The sequence below is a fragment of the Balearica regulorum genome, chromosome 4, assembly GCF_011004875.1.
Source record: "Balearica regulorum gibbericeps isolate bBalReg1 chromosome 4, bBalReg1.pri, whole genome shotgun sequence".
NCBI classification, from domain to species: Eukaryota; Metazoa; Chordata; class Aves; order Gruiformes; family Gruidae; genus Balearica; species Balearica regulorum.
The window spans coordinates 1,201,632-1,216,264 of record NC_046187.1 but is presented as its reverse complement, the minus strand read 5'-3'; the positions used below and the strand labels follow the sequence as shown (position 1 = coordinate 1,216,264).

The following is a 14,633-nucleotide window of genomic DNA, read 5'->3' as shown; positions in this document are numbered from 1 at the left end:
GCGCTTTATCAGAACAGAACCCATTCAGGGAACTTGTACTTCGTTGAATATGACTTGACCGACTCCAGTCCCTCGCGTTTAGTCTCCCTCCCAAGCAGCTGCTGTATTTCAACAACCCTCTTCCAGCCTTAGGTTTTCACCTGCCGTAAGAAATTCACCTCCAAACACATTCAGCAGAGGAACCGTATTCTCTTTTAACTTACAGGGGCAGACCTTGGGTGGGATTTTGTAAGGTAAGCAGAATTAAAAGGGTGTAAACTAAACATGAATAAATGGAGAACCGAGCACGTAGAGTAACAGACTACGGCACCCACACGCTGCTAGATCAGCACCGACAATTTCCTCCGATGGTGGACGCAATCAAACTGACTGGCAAAGTTCGTGCTCAAGTTTTATGCCAAGGAAAACTTCCATCTGCAGAAATTCCCATGCTTATGTGCAGCGCACAAATTGCTCAGGCCTGCAATGGACTATTTGCGATAGAGACGACAGTTGACAGAAGCCCCAGACAAAGGTGAGGAATAAGCCGCTTGAGTCCAGCACAGCGATCTTTCTGCCGCAAACGGATTCGTGGGCATTTCACAAATAAACGAGAAACAGTCAAATGGTACCCGATATATCAAATTCATTGCTACAAAGCACTTAATATAAATGCTGATCACAGCTGACAACAGAGGCCACATTCAATCGGTGCCTGACAAGTATTTGCTGGGGCAGCCGTTACACGCGCCTTTCCCAAGGCAAGGATCTGCCGGCTCTTCAGCACACGCACGATTATCTGCGTATGGGAACAGCTGTTTAGGAAAACACACGGTGTACGTGTATCTATGACCTGTAACTCTACTGAACATGCCGTTTCTCCTCATGTACACATGTCACATATAGCTTGCTCCAGCAGAGACGTGATACCAAAGAAAACAAAGATGCTTCTTCCTCCAAACCCTAGGGCAACTCGAACCGTAGAAAGCGGCAGACTTGCAAACAGACTGAAGAGAACAGCAAATCTAACAAAGCCAGTTTCACGTACTAAACGTTTGGTGTCCCGACAGAGCTGTTGACCTGGCTGAGGCATTTTTCAGGCCCTCTTCATGCTTCCCAAGAAAAGCCCATGGTATTTTTTTACTACAAAAAAGACAGATCTGGTTTAAGGCCCTGCACCGTTCCAGAGCTGGAGAGACGAACCTGTTTCAGATTAACTGTCGCAAGGAAGAAACGGCGAGGGGACTGTTCTTGAGCTGCACGGAGTACCGACTCCCTCTACTGCCAGTTCACCAGCCAAAAATTCACTCTGCTGGAGATAAAATGACAGCATGACATTCAGACAGCTCTGTAACACCCTCCAACCATCTAGAAACAATTTCCTACATCTGCTGCAACCCTGCAAAGGGCTTTATCATATCAATTCTGACCCCGTGCCGTGATCTCCGTACCTGTGGTTTTGGGTTGTTAGATATCGCTAGATAAGATGCTTTTCGCTGCCTCATTAAACTTGCAGCTTTACACGCAGAAGTTTACACTTGAAGTTCTACACGCATACGAAGATCCCAGTAGCGTACAGATGTAGCTATATCATTGATGTTCTGAGATTCATGACAAGAGAGTGACAACATCTCCACAGGTAAACCAGCCAAATCGGTACCAGCGCAGCGTTATTACTATGAGGACATCTGCACTTTTGCTCCAGAATTGCTTTGCTCAGCCAGAACCAGTATCTCCCCCTGCCTGTACGGTTACTGTTGTGTGAGCAAAGCTCTGCCCGGCAGGCAGAACGTTCCAACGTATTGTCAGCGGTACCCGTTAACGTCCTCAGATGGAAACCTGACTTTTGAAACCCTTTCAAAAGCCTAACTGTGTTTGCCAAGGTGCCAAAAAGCAGCTGCAGGAGAACCGGGATTCTACACCTCCATCACGCAACCACCCGTGAAGCGGCTGACGCAGGAAATTGGTGGCAAGGTTAACCCGTGCCACGATCAGGATTGCTGAGCACGTGGTGCAGTTACTTCTCCTGCAGTTTCACTAAGCTGTCACCACAATTCAAATACATGCTTCAAATTCTACGTTAAAAATGTCGCTTCCAATTTTTGTTAATTTAGCTTACATCAAAGCAGTACCTTGGAATCTTTTAAAAACTTCAAATAAGTAATTCCTCGCTCTTGTTCTAGGCCCATCAGCCTATAGCCCCTACAGCTACGGGGAAGCACTAAAGTCCCGATACGGAACTAGAAACATGCATGCAACAACGCTGCTTGCTTGGTTCGTCTCATGACCTTGAAACCCAAATTACGGCTTTCTTTAAGACTTAAGCATGATTAGTCAGCGCTCGGTATCAGCGCTACTGTTAATGCAAATAAAAATCATCTGGAAAAAGCGCACTGTGACAGACGAAATACTTTCTTACTTGAGTTCAAGTTCCCCAACTGCCACTGCTTTTCATCTGAACATCATCAGCAAAGATGAAACCGTCTCCTTAAAATCACGGAACAGCGGAGAAAGGCTAGAAGACAGACGGGGGCGGGGGGTGGTGGTGGCGTAGATGTACGTCTGAAGGTACAGATACCGTCTCTCAACAACAAAACTAGTTTTTGCCCCTGTCCAGCCCTGTCGTCTCCTGCTTACGAGGGGCTTGTGGCATCAGCTCTCAGGCGAGACTGAAGTACCTCCGAGGGACGTGGATTCCTCAGCCCTGGGTGGAACACTTACTTCCTCTCTCTCAGTTTATTTTACAGTTTGTCCCAACTGTTTTCCAGCTTTCGGACAGTTTTGTGGCCGAAATCCATGAATCTCCTCTCGTGCCTGGGCTGTTATTTAATACTCCCTTTCCCTAAATCTTTCTTCCGTTACTGTTTAAAGGTCAGCTTAATGTTCTCAAGAGATTCCTGGGGTTTATGGTACTTATTTCTGCTTTTTGGGTGTTTTTTTGGCAATGCCAGGAAAAACAATTTAGAAACGCCAGCGCTTCTGACCGTACTGAAAGCATTTAAAGAATTTGTGGAGCAAGATCTACTGGCTGAAGTTCAGAAGCTATACAATAAATTCGAAGCTTGTTTTTATTTTATGGAAAACTTATTGTTAGGGAGTATTTTGACAGATACCATTAATTTAATCCAATGTAGGAATTTTTGAGATCTGAGTCGCTGTCTACTCCAGCGATAAACGGAAAGGCTGAGACCCTTCTCCCATCGGCACAATACAAAATGAGTTAGAGCAGAGATGAGGGACTACTGGCTGTATTTAGGGCTGAAGCATCATGCCAACTTGCATTATGCCTGAACAATGGCTACGTAATTCAAAAATACAAATACTAGCAGAAGCTATCAGTGCTTTTTTTTACTGGGAGAATAACAACTCCCGTTCCATAATTATCACTGTTTCCACCTGTTCCACAAATCCACACACATCCTTAAATTATTCCAATCTGCTGCCTTATGCCAGGCAGCGAAAAGACGACTACTGTGCGTAACTATCCTTCAGCAGTCCTTTTCTCAGCGCTCCCTTCCGTACGTACCAGCGTATTCAAGGACTGAAGGGAGTGAAAAAGATAAAAAACTCCCCAAATGTTCTGTTTGTCCACTTCTCACTTGCCCCTCTATTTGAGAGCCATCTACAAAGTAAGTGTTATACAAAATGGCTAACATTTCTGACAAAGATAAAGCAGTGGTATTGCACCAATGTTAACGTCTCAGTAAACAGAAGATGCTGAAAAAGCCTGGATTCTCTAGCATTCGCCTACGCAAACAGCAACACGCAAGGAGGAACAGTTCCATCGTGCGTGTCCGGTAACGATAAAACAAGTCTTCCTTCTTTTTAGAGCCAGGGTATTTCAGGAAATAACTGTATGAATTGTCAACTTTACATATCAAATTTTCCATTTAACCCACAGAGTTCCGAAAATACACAAAATTTCTGCTGTTTCTTCCCCCCCCCCCCCCCCCCCAAATATACAGGTGCACCTCTTATTTCGCACGTACAGAACACTAAACCGCAACAAAAGCTAGAACCTTACTCTGAGCACAGCTAAATTTGGTACGACAAAATGTCCTCACTGCAGTACCTGGAACAGCCCACGTAAGATACACCGTACAGTTTATTTACTCCCAAGAAACTTACGGACCTGCAGATAACCAAACCTCAAAGCCCTGTGAAGTTTATCTCTGGGATCCACTTCACTCAAACTAGTACCTTCTCTGAGACACGTCTGAAGAGAAACAGAATTCCTCTCATAGCGGCTCTTCAATTAGAAGTACGACTGCTTTCCCCGAATTGCCAAAGAAATCCAAATTCTTACCTTCACAACAGGTTCGTTCAAACTGAGCACTCCTACCCGACAGATTAACTGATGGAGCAGATGAGACAGAAGGGACTAACTAACCCGTCACAGAGAGCACCGGAGTCGGCCAGAATCAGCACAAGGAATTCCAACTTGCAAAGCCACAAGCGTGGCACGAGGGACCGGGTTTCCGTGCCAGAATTGTCACGAATTGTGTCCCGCATCCTCCCGCTGCCTCTAGCGGCACCCAGGAACAGGGACTTCAGAAGAAAGCGTGGGAAACAAGTAAAACGCAAGTGTGGAGTAAGTAATCTCCCGAGCGCTTCCCTGCAAGTGCTATAGTTTGAGTTTAGTTTTGTAGATTTTTGTTAACTTAAAAACATTCCAGACCTTTCTTACCCTTCCACTAACTCTAAACACATTTATCTGTGGCCAGTTCCCGTTAAATCTAACACCTTCTGGCCCTTCTGTCCATGCTTTTGCCTGGAAGAGAGTCGCTGCCCTCCTACAAGCAGGCAGCTCAGGACGAGGCAGGAGGCGAGATGTCACTGTCGCCTCCCCAGGCACTGCCCGGACCTGGCTGCCCAAGGAAACGCTGCCAGATCAGGATACCGACCTGCTTTGATCCTGCCAACAGCTGACTCTGTGATTCCACAGCGAGAAACCAAGCCCAACCGCTACTGCTATCACTCAGTCCTGGCTAACGGGTAGACCGCAGTCTGAAAAAAATGTATGGCAATATTAATCGCAAATAAAATGTAGTAAGAAAATACAATTTTTATGGTTTGTTTTAAGCTTCTGAAGCAAGCGTGAGAGAACGTATCACGCATCGCTCCCTAGCGACAATACACGCGCTAAAAGACAGTTTGAAGTGCGGTATTGGGACTGACAATCAGGGACATTCAGTTTCAAACACCACTTCTGAACAAACACCCCTGCCCAACCTTGATCAACTCCTTCAAACTCCTCTTTTGCTCAGGGTGACAGGAAACAATCTGACAACAGAAATAAGCCAACAGACCACAGATTCTTTCCACCACAACAAAGGTATGCGAGTGCTGGCTTGTGCCGTCTACATCTGACGGGTATTCCGCCTGCTTCTTTCTTTCCCAGGGCGAAATAGTTTCCTCTAACGACAAAAAAAAAAAACAAACCCCAGTTATTTTAAAAATCACTTTGTGTTGTTAAAGATTAATGAGCACTAGCTTTAACAGTTCAAACATGAAACATCCTGACTCTGCACTATGACAACCATCCAAGAACAAAGAATACAAGCAATGCTTTGCCCTCTATCCTGATTTCTCCTTCTCAAAAAAAAAAAAAAAAGTCAACCTTTTACGAGACCGAACTTGCGTGGACTTCTGCGCAAAGGGATGCTATCGAGCACAAGTTTCACAACAATGTAAGTCTGCTGACTTAAGATGTATGCAGAGCAAGGTGAAACGTGAATCCAAATACCCTTACAGGAAGCGCCTGCATGACATTACTCTGATGTTTACCTGAGAAACAGCGCACACGGGTCCTTTAAAGCACAAAATATTTGCACTTAACCTTTAGGACTTAGATTAAAAAACAGATTTGATATACAGTTGAACAAAGTATGTGGTTTCTTATCATCATTCATTTTCAAGGTGCTAGTTGCCTCAGAACAGTTAGTAAGACTGTCACGTGAACCACCTGAATTTCAAACAACTATACCCGATTAGCGATCAATCTGCACCAGTGTCTTAATTAAACAAACCATTAACTGCAGCATCAGTCTCTCCAGCCTTTCCCTCACCCCAAAACCCGCTGTCCCCCAGCCCATAGGTGAGATCAGCTTCGCTACGAGGCGGCAGCCTAGATGAGTCACACTTTTATTTGAAATCCACCTGCACAATTCCTTCGGTAATTCAGGAGACAAACCTGCGTTACTCGACTATTCCAAATGCAAAACAACAACCCTTGAAACAAGACTTCCCAGTAAACAGACCTTTGTGCCGAACAATCGTTCTTTACGGCCAGATGGTCAATGCTTTATTTGGAAAATAAATACAATTCCAGTTGCAACATTTTACAGTAAGTACATCTCGATAACGCAGCACTACTGAATTACCCATGCAACGTTTGTGGGACAGCTCTTCCGACAGTCCAAACGACATCATTTCTTAAAACTGTATTTGGCAGTCAGCGCAGACACAATATCCCTGTAAGGAGTAGCCGAGTCGGAGCTGGTCCTTGGTATGCGACACAGGCGACGAAAGGTCGGAGAGCGCAGCAGCAGGTTGTGCGAGAGTCCCACGCAGCTCGAGGACAGCCAGTACAACGCCATGGACTGCAACGAGACACATCCCGAGTTCAGCCTCCCTGGGGGCGAGGGAAACACGACACGCTTCGGCAGCTCTTCACGAACCACAACCACCGGGGACTCCCAGTTACCGAGAAAAGTGACTCACCTAACACCACTCCTCTCAATAACAATAATGGCTTCCATTTCAAATGGATTGTTCACTCTTTCTCAACTCTTCTGGCAAAGAGAGTCACCTACGCTGAAGTTTAACGATAGTTCATAAATGAATTCATATTCAACTTGCTTACACTTCTTAAACTTCTGTATTTCAGACTATGAGTTGATGAACTAGATGCTACTTTTTTTTTTTCTTTTTTTTTTTTTTTTTCTTCTAACCACTGCTAAAATATTTGAAAGTCAAACACCTGGTAAAATGAGAAATGGTTTAAGATGACTGGAAAATTTCCTAATCTAAGAACTACACTGCCTCTTAAAGTGAGCAAGCACTTAGCAAATCTTTGGCTATATGTCCTCATACCAAGTTTCCCTCTCATTTTTGGCGTGACAAAAAGGATGCTAACCCACTCTGAACGTCCTTCCAAGCCCTAGTTTGCAAAAATGATGTTTAGAAAAACTAAGTTTGCAGATTCTTCCCTCTTGGACAAAAATATTCCAAATAGGTTAAGAATTTAAACATGTACACAGAAAAACCACCTTATGTGCTTTAGTGCATGCTGTATTAGAGAGTACGGTCTATTAAACACACCAGACATTCGGGCTGCTCGTTACGCACTAGGAATATCCCAGAATCACAGGCTAAGGGACGCACCATTACGACTCTGTACTCACAGAGGGGACCGTTGCGGCAACAGGGATCATTACTACTGACACCACTCGAAAGAAATTCGTCACAAACTTCTGCAATCTGGAAACTTTCATTTTTGGCGAAGCAAAGATCTGAAAGGGGAGAAAGCCACAGTTACGAGTAAGTTTTGTGAAATGACTAAAAGGAAAAAAAGGCAGCAACGGGGTTTCCTCTAACCCAGCACTCGTGTTCACCCATCACTTCCATTTTGCATCCTCCATTTCAATTAACACACTGCTACAAACTTTCACTTAACTCGTCTGATGTTTCACGTGCTCAGCCCTCTGTAGACAACACCGTACTCACCTAGGGGCGCACCCAACAGTCAGTTCAAGGTAACATAAGTGTACACGGTCACTTTTGCGCATCTGAGGTTCCACCGCCTCGGACCGAAGCGCAGCCCTCTGAGAAACGGGTGCCAACAGCAAACAGACTGAAACTGCTTGATGGCTAACTGAATGACGGCAGAATCGGGTCTGCAGTCAGATACTGACTTTTCTACTCTAAAACAGTCTCAGTCCACATGACACAGAAGAAGACAGATTAAAAATAAAATCCAGATAGTTAGCGTTTGATGAGAACACCTAACAGAAAAATCCAGAAGAAAAATATTTCCATTAAATTACACCAAAAATGGGGAATGAAAACTTGTTTCTTTTTTCGTGTTTCTGTTGATTAATCTCCCCAGTCATCTTTAAAAGTTCCAGATTTTTTCCAATTTATTAAAACACCACATGATATTGTTAGTTTTCACCGCAAGGCAGTAACAAAAATAATCGGGGTGGGGTAGAACAAACCAAAAAACCCCACGGGTGCATTTGGATGCTTAACGCCCAGGCAGCTCATTAGAACATCGTTCTAAGAGAAACTTCAGAGTCAAGACTCAATTTTACTGAGGCTCAAGTAAAGCCAATAAAGTATCCGAGCCTTGTCACATCAGAATTTGTCATCTCTAAACAAGGCACCCGCGCGTTCAAACCCAAGAGCAACAACGTTATTTTTCAGTCGTGACCAGTGCATTTAAAACAGTTGTAACCTGAAGCTACCGCTGCATTGGCAGGTTTTATAACCGGGTAATACTGGCTTCCAACTCCCTAAAAAAGAGTTATGCTTTTGCAATCATCCTATGTAGTCCACCAACGTACCTCCACTATCAGCAGATTCACGAGCCCGAGCGAAACTGGCAAAATCCACGTAGAATCTGGTGCAGTGAGGTCCGTAAACCACAACGCTCCGCCTGCTGAAAACTGCTCTTGAACTACACAAATAATTTAAAGAAAAAACAGAATTAAGTGTGATTTTCTACCTCAGGTTAGTCAAAGCCAAACCAAATCAGAACGCATCTGTTCAGATTAATCACCTTCCGGGCCCGCGGCACCGACGCTGCAGTTGCGCAAAGCAAGGGACACGCAAACCCACATCGGAAGCTGTACCCACGCCACTAAAGTGGCTTTGAAGGGATGGCAGTTGTCTCGAACGTACAGTTCCGTAATAATCCTCTGCAGGTTCTTCTTAAAATGGAACCTTTTAGAAAGAAAAAAGACACGATGCTCCCTCACAATACCTGTTATAGAGTAACTTCTCAAATTCGGAAATAACACTTCTACGGGCTGTGCACGTCAAATTGCCTTATGTAGAGGCAACTCTAGAAGACCTGAAAGTCTTTCCTGCTCAAGCACGCCTCTCTCCTTCGCAAACCCCCTCCCCTCACAACTTCTGGCCCTATTGCTATAAGCACCTTTTCACAACAAAACTCCCAACTGCCATCTGCAGCTATCAGTAACTTGTCTGATATGCCATTTCTTGGTGCTTTTTGCCTGACCTAGGATACAACTTGCTCAACAGGGAGGCGATCAGGCAGTTAGGCCATCCTCAGCATCCCAGCTTAGATACACCGGTGCTGACGGGGTGCGGTACTACACTGTGAAACCAACAGGACCGCAACCGCCCGAGCTTCGCGTTCCCAGCAGTATTTAGATACTGTAACAGCCAAGGAAACTTCTGACACAAGCAAAGACCACAAGAACAATCCTGGATTTAGGCCGGTAAGCACAAGCCCGTCACAAGCTCAGAGCTTCACAGCGGACGTACTCTGAAGGGCAATATAACAAACACAAATAGGTCGCAGAAGTGGTAAGAAAACCTTCGGGCAAGGGCAGAATCTTTCCATAAAGACTCTTCCTCCTGCTACCCCTCAATCTGGAAAGGATTTGTAAGGTATATACCATTGTCATCTTACCTGGCCACTTTTTCGGACCAACCCACTTGCTTTCCACGAACAGAAACTTCATAGCGAAGACGCTCAGCTAGTTTTTTAATCTCAGGCTGCAAATTTTCCAACTAGCTAAAAAAAAAGGAAAAAATGTTTGTGTACAGTTACATGTAACAACTGCTTCCTCTCCCCACCCCATACTGTACAGAGGTTACAAACGACTCTGAAGGACAAGGCACACATCTGTGAACACCTTTTATCTTAAACAAAATAACCACAAGAAGATACTAATGAGAAGTGTTTACAGTAACAAAGATACTACCTTCCTACTAAATAAATACAGAAACTGATTTTATACGCTGTTCTTAACAAGCATCTTTTTGTCTTCATTCATGAATTCTAATCATCTACTTAACTAAAACCCATTCATGCCACCCCAAAAAGATGTAAAGCCCAGCACAACACACAACTTGGTAGTCACCAAAGTTGCTATCCCGAAGAATAAGAAGACACACCATTATGCAGCGGTACAATATGATGTTTGCTTTCGCAACCAGACAAAAAGGAAAAATGAACGAGCGCTACCGTAAAAACAAAACCAAAAACCACGATAAACAAACAAAACCCCACTTGAAACACGCTGCAATCAAAGAACTGAATTCTGCTGATTCTCTCCCCATCGCAGGAACACGCCAGTCCGCCCTTCACCCGGCGGGTGGCCAGAGACCCGGCGGATCCCACCCCAGACCCCGGTTCTGGCACCCGGGAAGCACCCGCATCCCCCCGAGTCCTGCCGTGTCCCTGGGGAAGGGAAAACACTCTGTGTGGTACCAGGGCACGGCAAAAGCTCCTTCCCCACTGCGGGCACAGCAACCGACCTCTTCAGTGACCTCAACCCTTTTCCTCGCTTTTGAGGAAAACCAGGTAGTTGGAAAGCGCTGAAGGCTAGCTTGCTTGAGGCGTTCATCGGAGCAACTTTAGCAAGGGCCGTGCTCACGCTGAGAGAGCCGCAAGTCCCTGGCACACGCCACCCGACCCTCCCGCTGCCACCACGGGCACTCCACGCCGTTACCGTGAAGCAGCACGTGCCCCTTTTCCGTTCCTTTCAGAGCCCCGGGCCGGGTCAGAGCCCCAGGTGCCCACCCCGCGGGGCCTCTGCCGGGGGGACCAGCCCGGCGCAGGCCGCTGCCCACCCCCCACCTCCCCCCCCCCAGCCTGTACGGCGAAGCGCCGCTCGCAGCAGGACCCTCCCTCACAGCGCGGAGAACCCCGGGCCGGCGGGCCGCCAACCCACCTTGGCCAGGAGGCGGCTCTGGTGGGCGGCCAGCGGCAAGGTGACGGCGGTACGGAGCAGGGCGGCGCCGCAGACGATGGCGGCCCACCAGGGCAGCCCCGCGGCCGCCTGCAGCGCCACCAACCCGTCCTCCGCGCCGTGCACGGCCGAGGACTGCGCCAGCCGCTCGTACCAGCTGCCGGGGCCGCCGCTCGCGGGGGCCGCCGCGACCGTTAACGGCCCGCGCCGCGCGCCCCAGCCCCGCGCGAGCCGCCACATGGTGCCTGCGCTTTCAGCGGGGTGGGGCCTCGCCCCTCCCTCTGCGCATGCGCCAGCCGCGCGGGCGCAGGGCGAGGCCCCGCCCGCCATGCTGAGTGAGGGCAGGCGGAAGGGCAGGGCAGCAATGGAGGGAGAAGGGAGCAGCAAGGCAGGGTCCGTGCCGGGCCCCCGCTCACCTCCGGGGGAAGGCGCCAGGGCCTGCACTCGGCCTTCAGTCTGCAGCAGCCTCAGACACCACAGCGCCAACCTCCCGCCGGGGTTTGGGCCGGGCGCTGAGGCAAAGGGCGGCCCAGTGACAAAAAAGAATGGGCCTTGGGTTGAGGAGGCACTTAAAAAGCATCACATGTATTAAAAAAATAAGTATTTAAAAAAAAAAAAAAGTTCCAAGCCAGAGGCTGTCAGGAACAAGGCTGCTGCCTGCCAACAGCACCACCCCCAGACCCTGTGCTTTGTTCCCAGCCCCGGTAGGGACCCCCAGCCTCAGGCACACCCGTCTTGTCACCCACCGAACTCACGGCTGTAATAAACAGAGCGCTATTTCAGAATAAAAATGCAAATAATGCGCAGCAGCACTGACCCCTCCAGCACAGAAGGGGAGCAGAGGGCTGGAGGCCACGCCGAGGTGGGGAAGGGCACCATTCCCACTCACGGCACGCTGCGCAAAGGGAGTTTCCATCCTGCTCCGGAGCAGCTCTTCCGTCTGGCGCTCGTTCTGCTACAGCCACATCTTGACACAGACAGCTGGAAAAGGAGCTTACTTTTACTGAGAGCATCACCTCAGGGCACGTGTACGGACATGGGTGCACACAAACCTTCTGCTCACCTCACAAATACCACAGTGTTTAAAAAGAGGGGTTTTGGACAAGTGTGTTTTCCCTTCTGGCTTTTAAAGGAATACCATAATAAACGCAAAATAGCACTTGTTAGCTTCTTGCCTCACAGGACGACTCAGCCTTTGCCTCCCGGTTCTGCCATTCACTCCAAGCCACTCCCAGTGAAGAAGGTGACAGCTCCCTCGAAGGGGTCTAAGGACATTCTCCCTTGGACTTGTCCAAATAAACCTTCTTGGAGCAGCGACCCAGCCCAGAGAAACTCACCGTCAAGCAGACCCAAACCACTTACTCTGCAACAAGCCCGCCTTTGGAACCTCACCGCTGCCCTGGCGCTCACCATGGCCGGGTGGTCAGACACAACGGCGCAGGCACAGCAAGGCACGCCAGGAATTGAAGCTCGGGGAGCGCGCGTGGAACGCGACAGCCCTTGCCTAACAACCCAACCCTAACAATAATTTTTAGTAGATGCTGCAGCATGATACATTTACCTCGTTTAGCGGGCAAGTAGGGGAGTTCACTGCGCAGACGACTCTCCACGTGCCAAAAGGCTCTTTTCTCAGGTGCTTTTTGCCAAAAAACCTTTCGCAGAAGGAAAAGGCAAATTCCTAATAGCTCGTTACGCTTGATGCATGCCTTCGCCAAAAAATCCAGCACGCATTTGGAAAAAGCCCTCTGATAATGCCCGTTGTTTTTTTTTTATGATATACTTAAATTACACAAGTAGAAAAGTTATGCTTATTAATAGTTTAATGTATGAAGGAAACATCCAGATTTCTGAATATGAAGGTACATATCTCACATTAATTTAAGTCTACATAAAGTAGAGCCTCTATACTGACATATTGAAATTTACTTTCTGCTTAGCCATTTGTTATGTAAACAATTGTACATTTATTTGCCATTCTAAAACTTCAGGATCAAGTTTACATAATTTTGCTAAATTTCTGTGTTTGCTCAGAAGCAGTTTACAGTACTAAAACCAACCAGCCAAAGAACAGCTTCAACAGAAAGTTATGTCAAAAAAAAAAAAAAAAGGAAAGGAAAGAGTAAAGGCTAACTAAGTTGAAACGTATGATGGTGGGGAATGGGCGGTCACAATGTTCACAGAAAAAGGTCAGTTAGTAAGTTCTTCTGCAAAAAGCCTACACACTTCAGTCAAGCACATCAGTAGAATGATCTGGGAGCACATAAACTGTTTCTGCCATTTGTGTTTTCCTCTGCAAAAAAGGAATCTCACGGCTAGCAAGTTGATCCCACTCAGCCAAGCTGGTTCATATGCACGCTGTTCATGTGAGGTGTCCAAGTTCCAGTCCACACCTGGAAGAGAAAAGCCTGGGTTAGCACCGTGCTCCGGGGCCGCTCTGCACTGCGCCGAAGACAACGCCACGCCGCAGCCCGTGCGGCTTGCGCCGCGCCCAAGGGAAGCCCGACGCCAGACAACACGGCCAGCAGTCAGCAAACCGTGCCGAGTCCCTTTCGGCACTTGTTCCGTCCTGCAGTAATTCAAGTGTGAAAAGAGGTAAATGGGGTTGTGATCTTCCTGCCTCTACTCGGGCATCTTCTTCCTCCTCCTTTCTACTCAGTGCAAAGTACACCCGCTCTGCCCCAGCCTGACTGCTTTCCTCCACAGCAAGAGGCTGACTACCTTCCCTCTTCACCCCAGGCACTTCTGACAGCCAAGAACTCCATTTCTGGCACCTTGAATTATTTCCCCCCGATGCATACCGGCGCCCTCAGCTCTGGGGAAACCCAAGTCCATAAAGTAACGCTGCCTTTACAGGGGGACCGGGGTTTCTCACTAAACCAGAAGTCGCCTCGGAACGGTCACGAGCCACTTTGGAGCAATACACGAGCTGTGGCCAAACAACAGATCGCCTCTTCCTCTGCACCTACCGGCTGCCAGAACCGGGAGCTGCCGTCTGCAGCTTGGATCGCTCCCAAGCAAATTAAGTCCAGAAATATCTTTATTTAATAACAGTATAGCAGAGCTCACTGTATAATTAAAAATAAACACAGGATATAAAACAGCAAGAGCTCCTGATGATTCATTTTGAGTTGCTGGCTGAGGAGGAACAAGAGGTTTAGGGGAACGTAATCCCTGCACCTCAATTCTATCCAGTGGTCAGGCCTATCACCCGGGCAAGACCCGAGCAGAGGACACAAGAGCTCCGTACTCCTTTCCTCCCCGCGCTCCCAACAGTGCGGACATCGTGCCTTTCACAGCCCACCAACAACCCTTTCGACCTAACGCTGTTTCCCCTTTTTGGGAGGGGAAAGCTTACGCTACAGCAAATAATGGCTTTTCTCACAAAAGCAAATTGATGATGTTTGCCCAAATGCAGAACTGCACAGACAGAAATAATGATCATTTTGAGCAAAACACAGAGAGTAAAACTATCTTTGCTATCCAGACTTGCCTCCACCACCTCATGACAGGAGCTGGCCCGCAGTCATTAACCAGGTGCCTACCTGGATCAAAGAGGCAGCTCCTCGAAGCTCAGCAGGAAGCAAGCTTCCCAATCCTCAAAGCACAAGCGCTCACAGAAGTAACAACGGCACGCTCCTTTGATCTGCGTATTAACTTAGTCATGCTGATTTTTCCTCGGGACAACTTACACTGATTTTTGGAAAAGTG

At 47.5% G+C, this 14,633-nt stretch overlaps 2 protein-coding genes across 3 annotated transcripts in view; both read right to left on the bottom strand.

Moving 5' to 3' along the window:
• Positions 1-6,253: 6,253 nt before the first annotated feature.
• COX18 (cytochrome c oxidase assembly factor COX18) lies at positions 6,254-11,190 on the bottom strand. Its single transcript, XM_075750838.1, has 6 exons — positions 10,908-11,190; positions 9,641-9,741; positions 8,762-8,925; positions 8,547-8,659; positions 7,386-7,493; positions 6,254-6,581 (listed from the first exon to the last, which is right to left on the bottom strand). Exons 1-6 carry the CDS (start codon positions 11,163-11,165, stop codon positions 6,408-6,410), a joined length of 918 nt encoding a protein of 305 aa, XP_075606953.1. The 5' UTR covers positions 11,166-11,190; the 3' UTR covers positions 6,254-6,407.
• Positions 11,191-12,727: 1,537 nt separating this feature from the next.
• The window catches only part of ANKRD17 (ankyrin repeat domain 17), a 92,256-nt gene continuing 90,350 nt past the window's right edge, over positions 12,728-14,633 (bottom strand). For both annotated transcript variants that reach the window (XM_075750839.1, XM_075750840.1), the window contains one exon: positions 12,728-13,315. In XM_075750839.1, the coding sequence (XP_075606954.1) occupies positions 13,256-13,315 (60 nt within the window). In that variant the 3' untranslated portion in view covers positions 12,728-13,255. The remainder of the gene's footprint in view (positions 13,316-14,633) is intronic.

Coding starts and splice junctions, on each gene's coding strand:
- COX18 (XM_075750838.1), bottom strand. CDS start 11,165: ATGTGGCGGCTCGCGCGGGGCTGGGGCGCGCGGCGCGGGCCGTTAACG. Junction 9,742..10,907: donor AGAGCCGCCTCCTGGCCAAG/GTGGGTTGGCGG, acceptor TTTTTTAGCTAG/TTGGAAAATTTGCAGCCTGA. Junction 7,494..8,546: donor TGAATCTGCTGATAGTGGAG/GTACGTTGGTGG, acceptor CTCCCCTTTCAG/ATCTTTGCTTCGCCAAAAAT.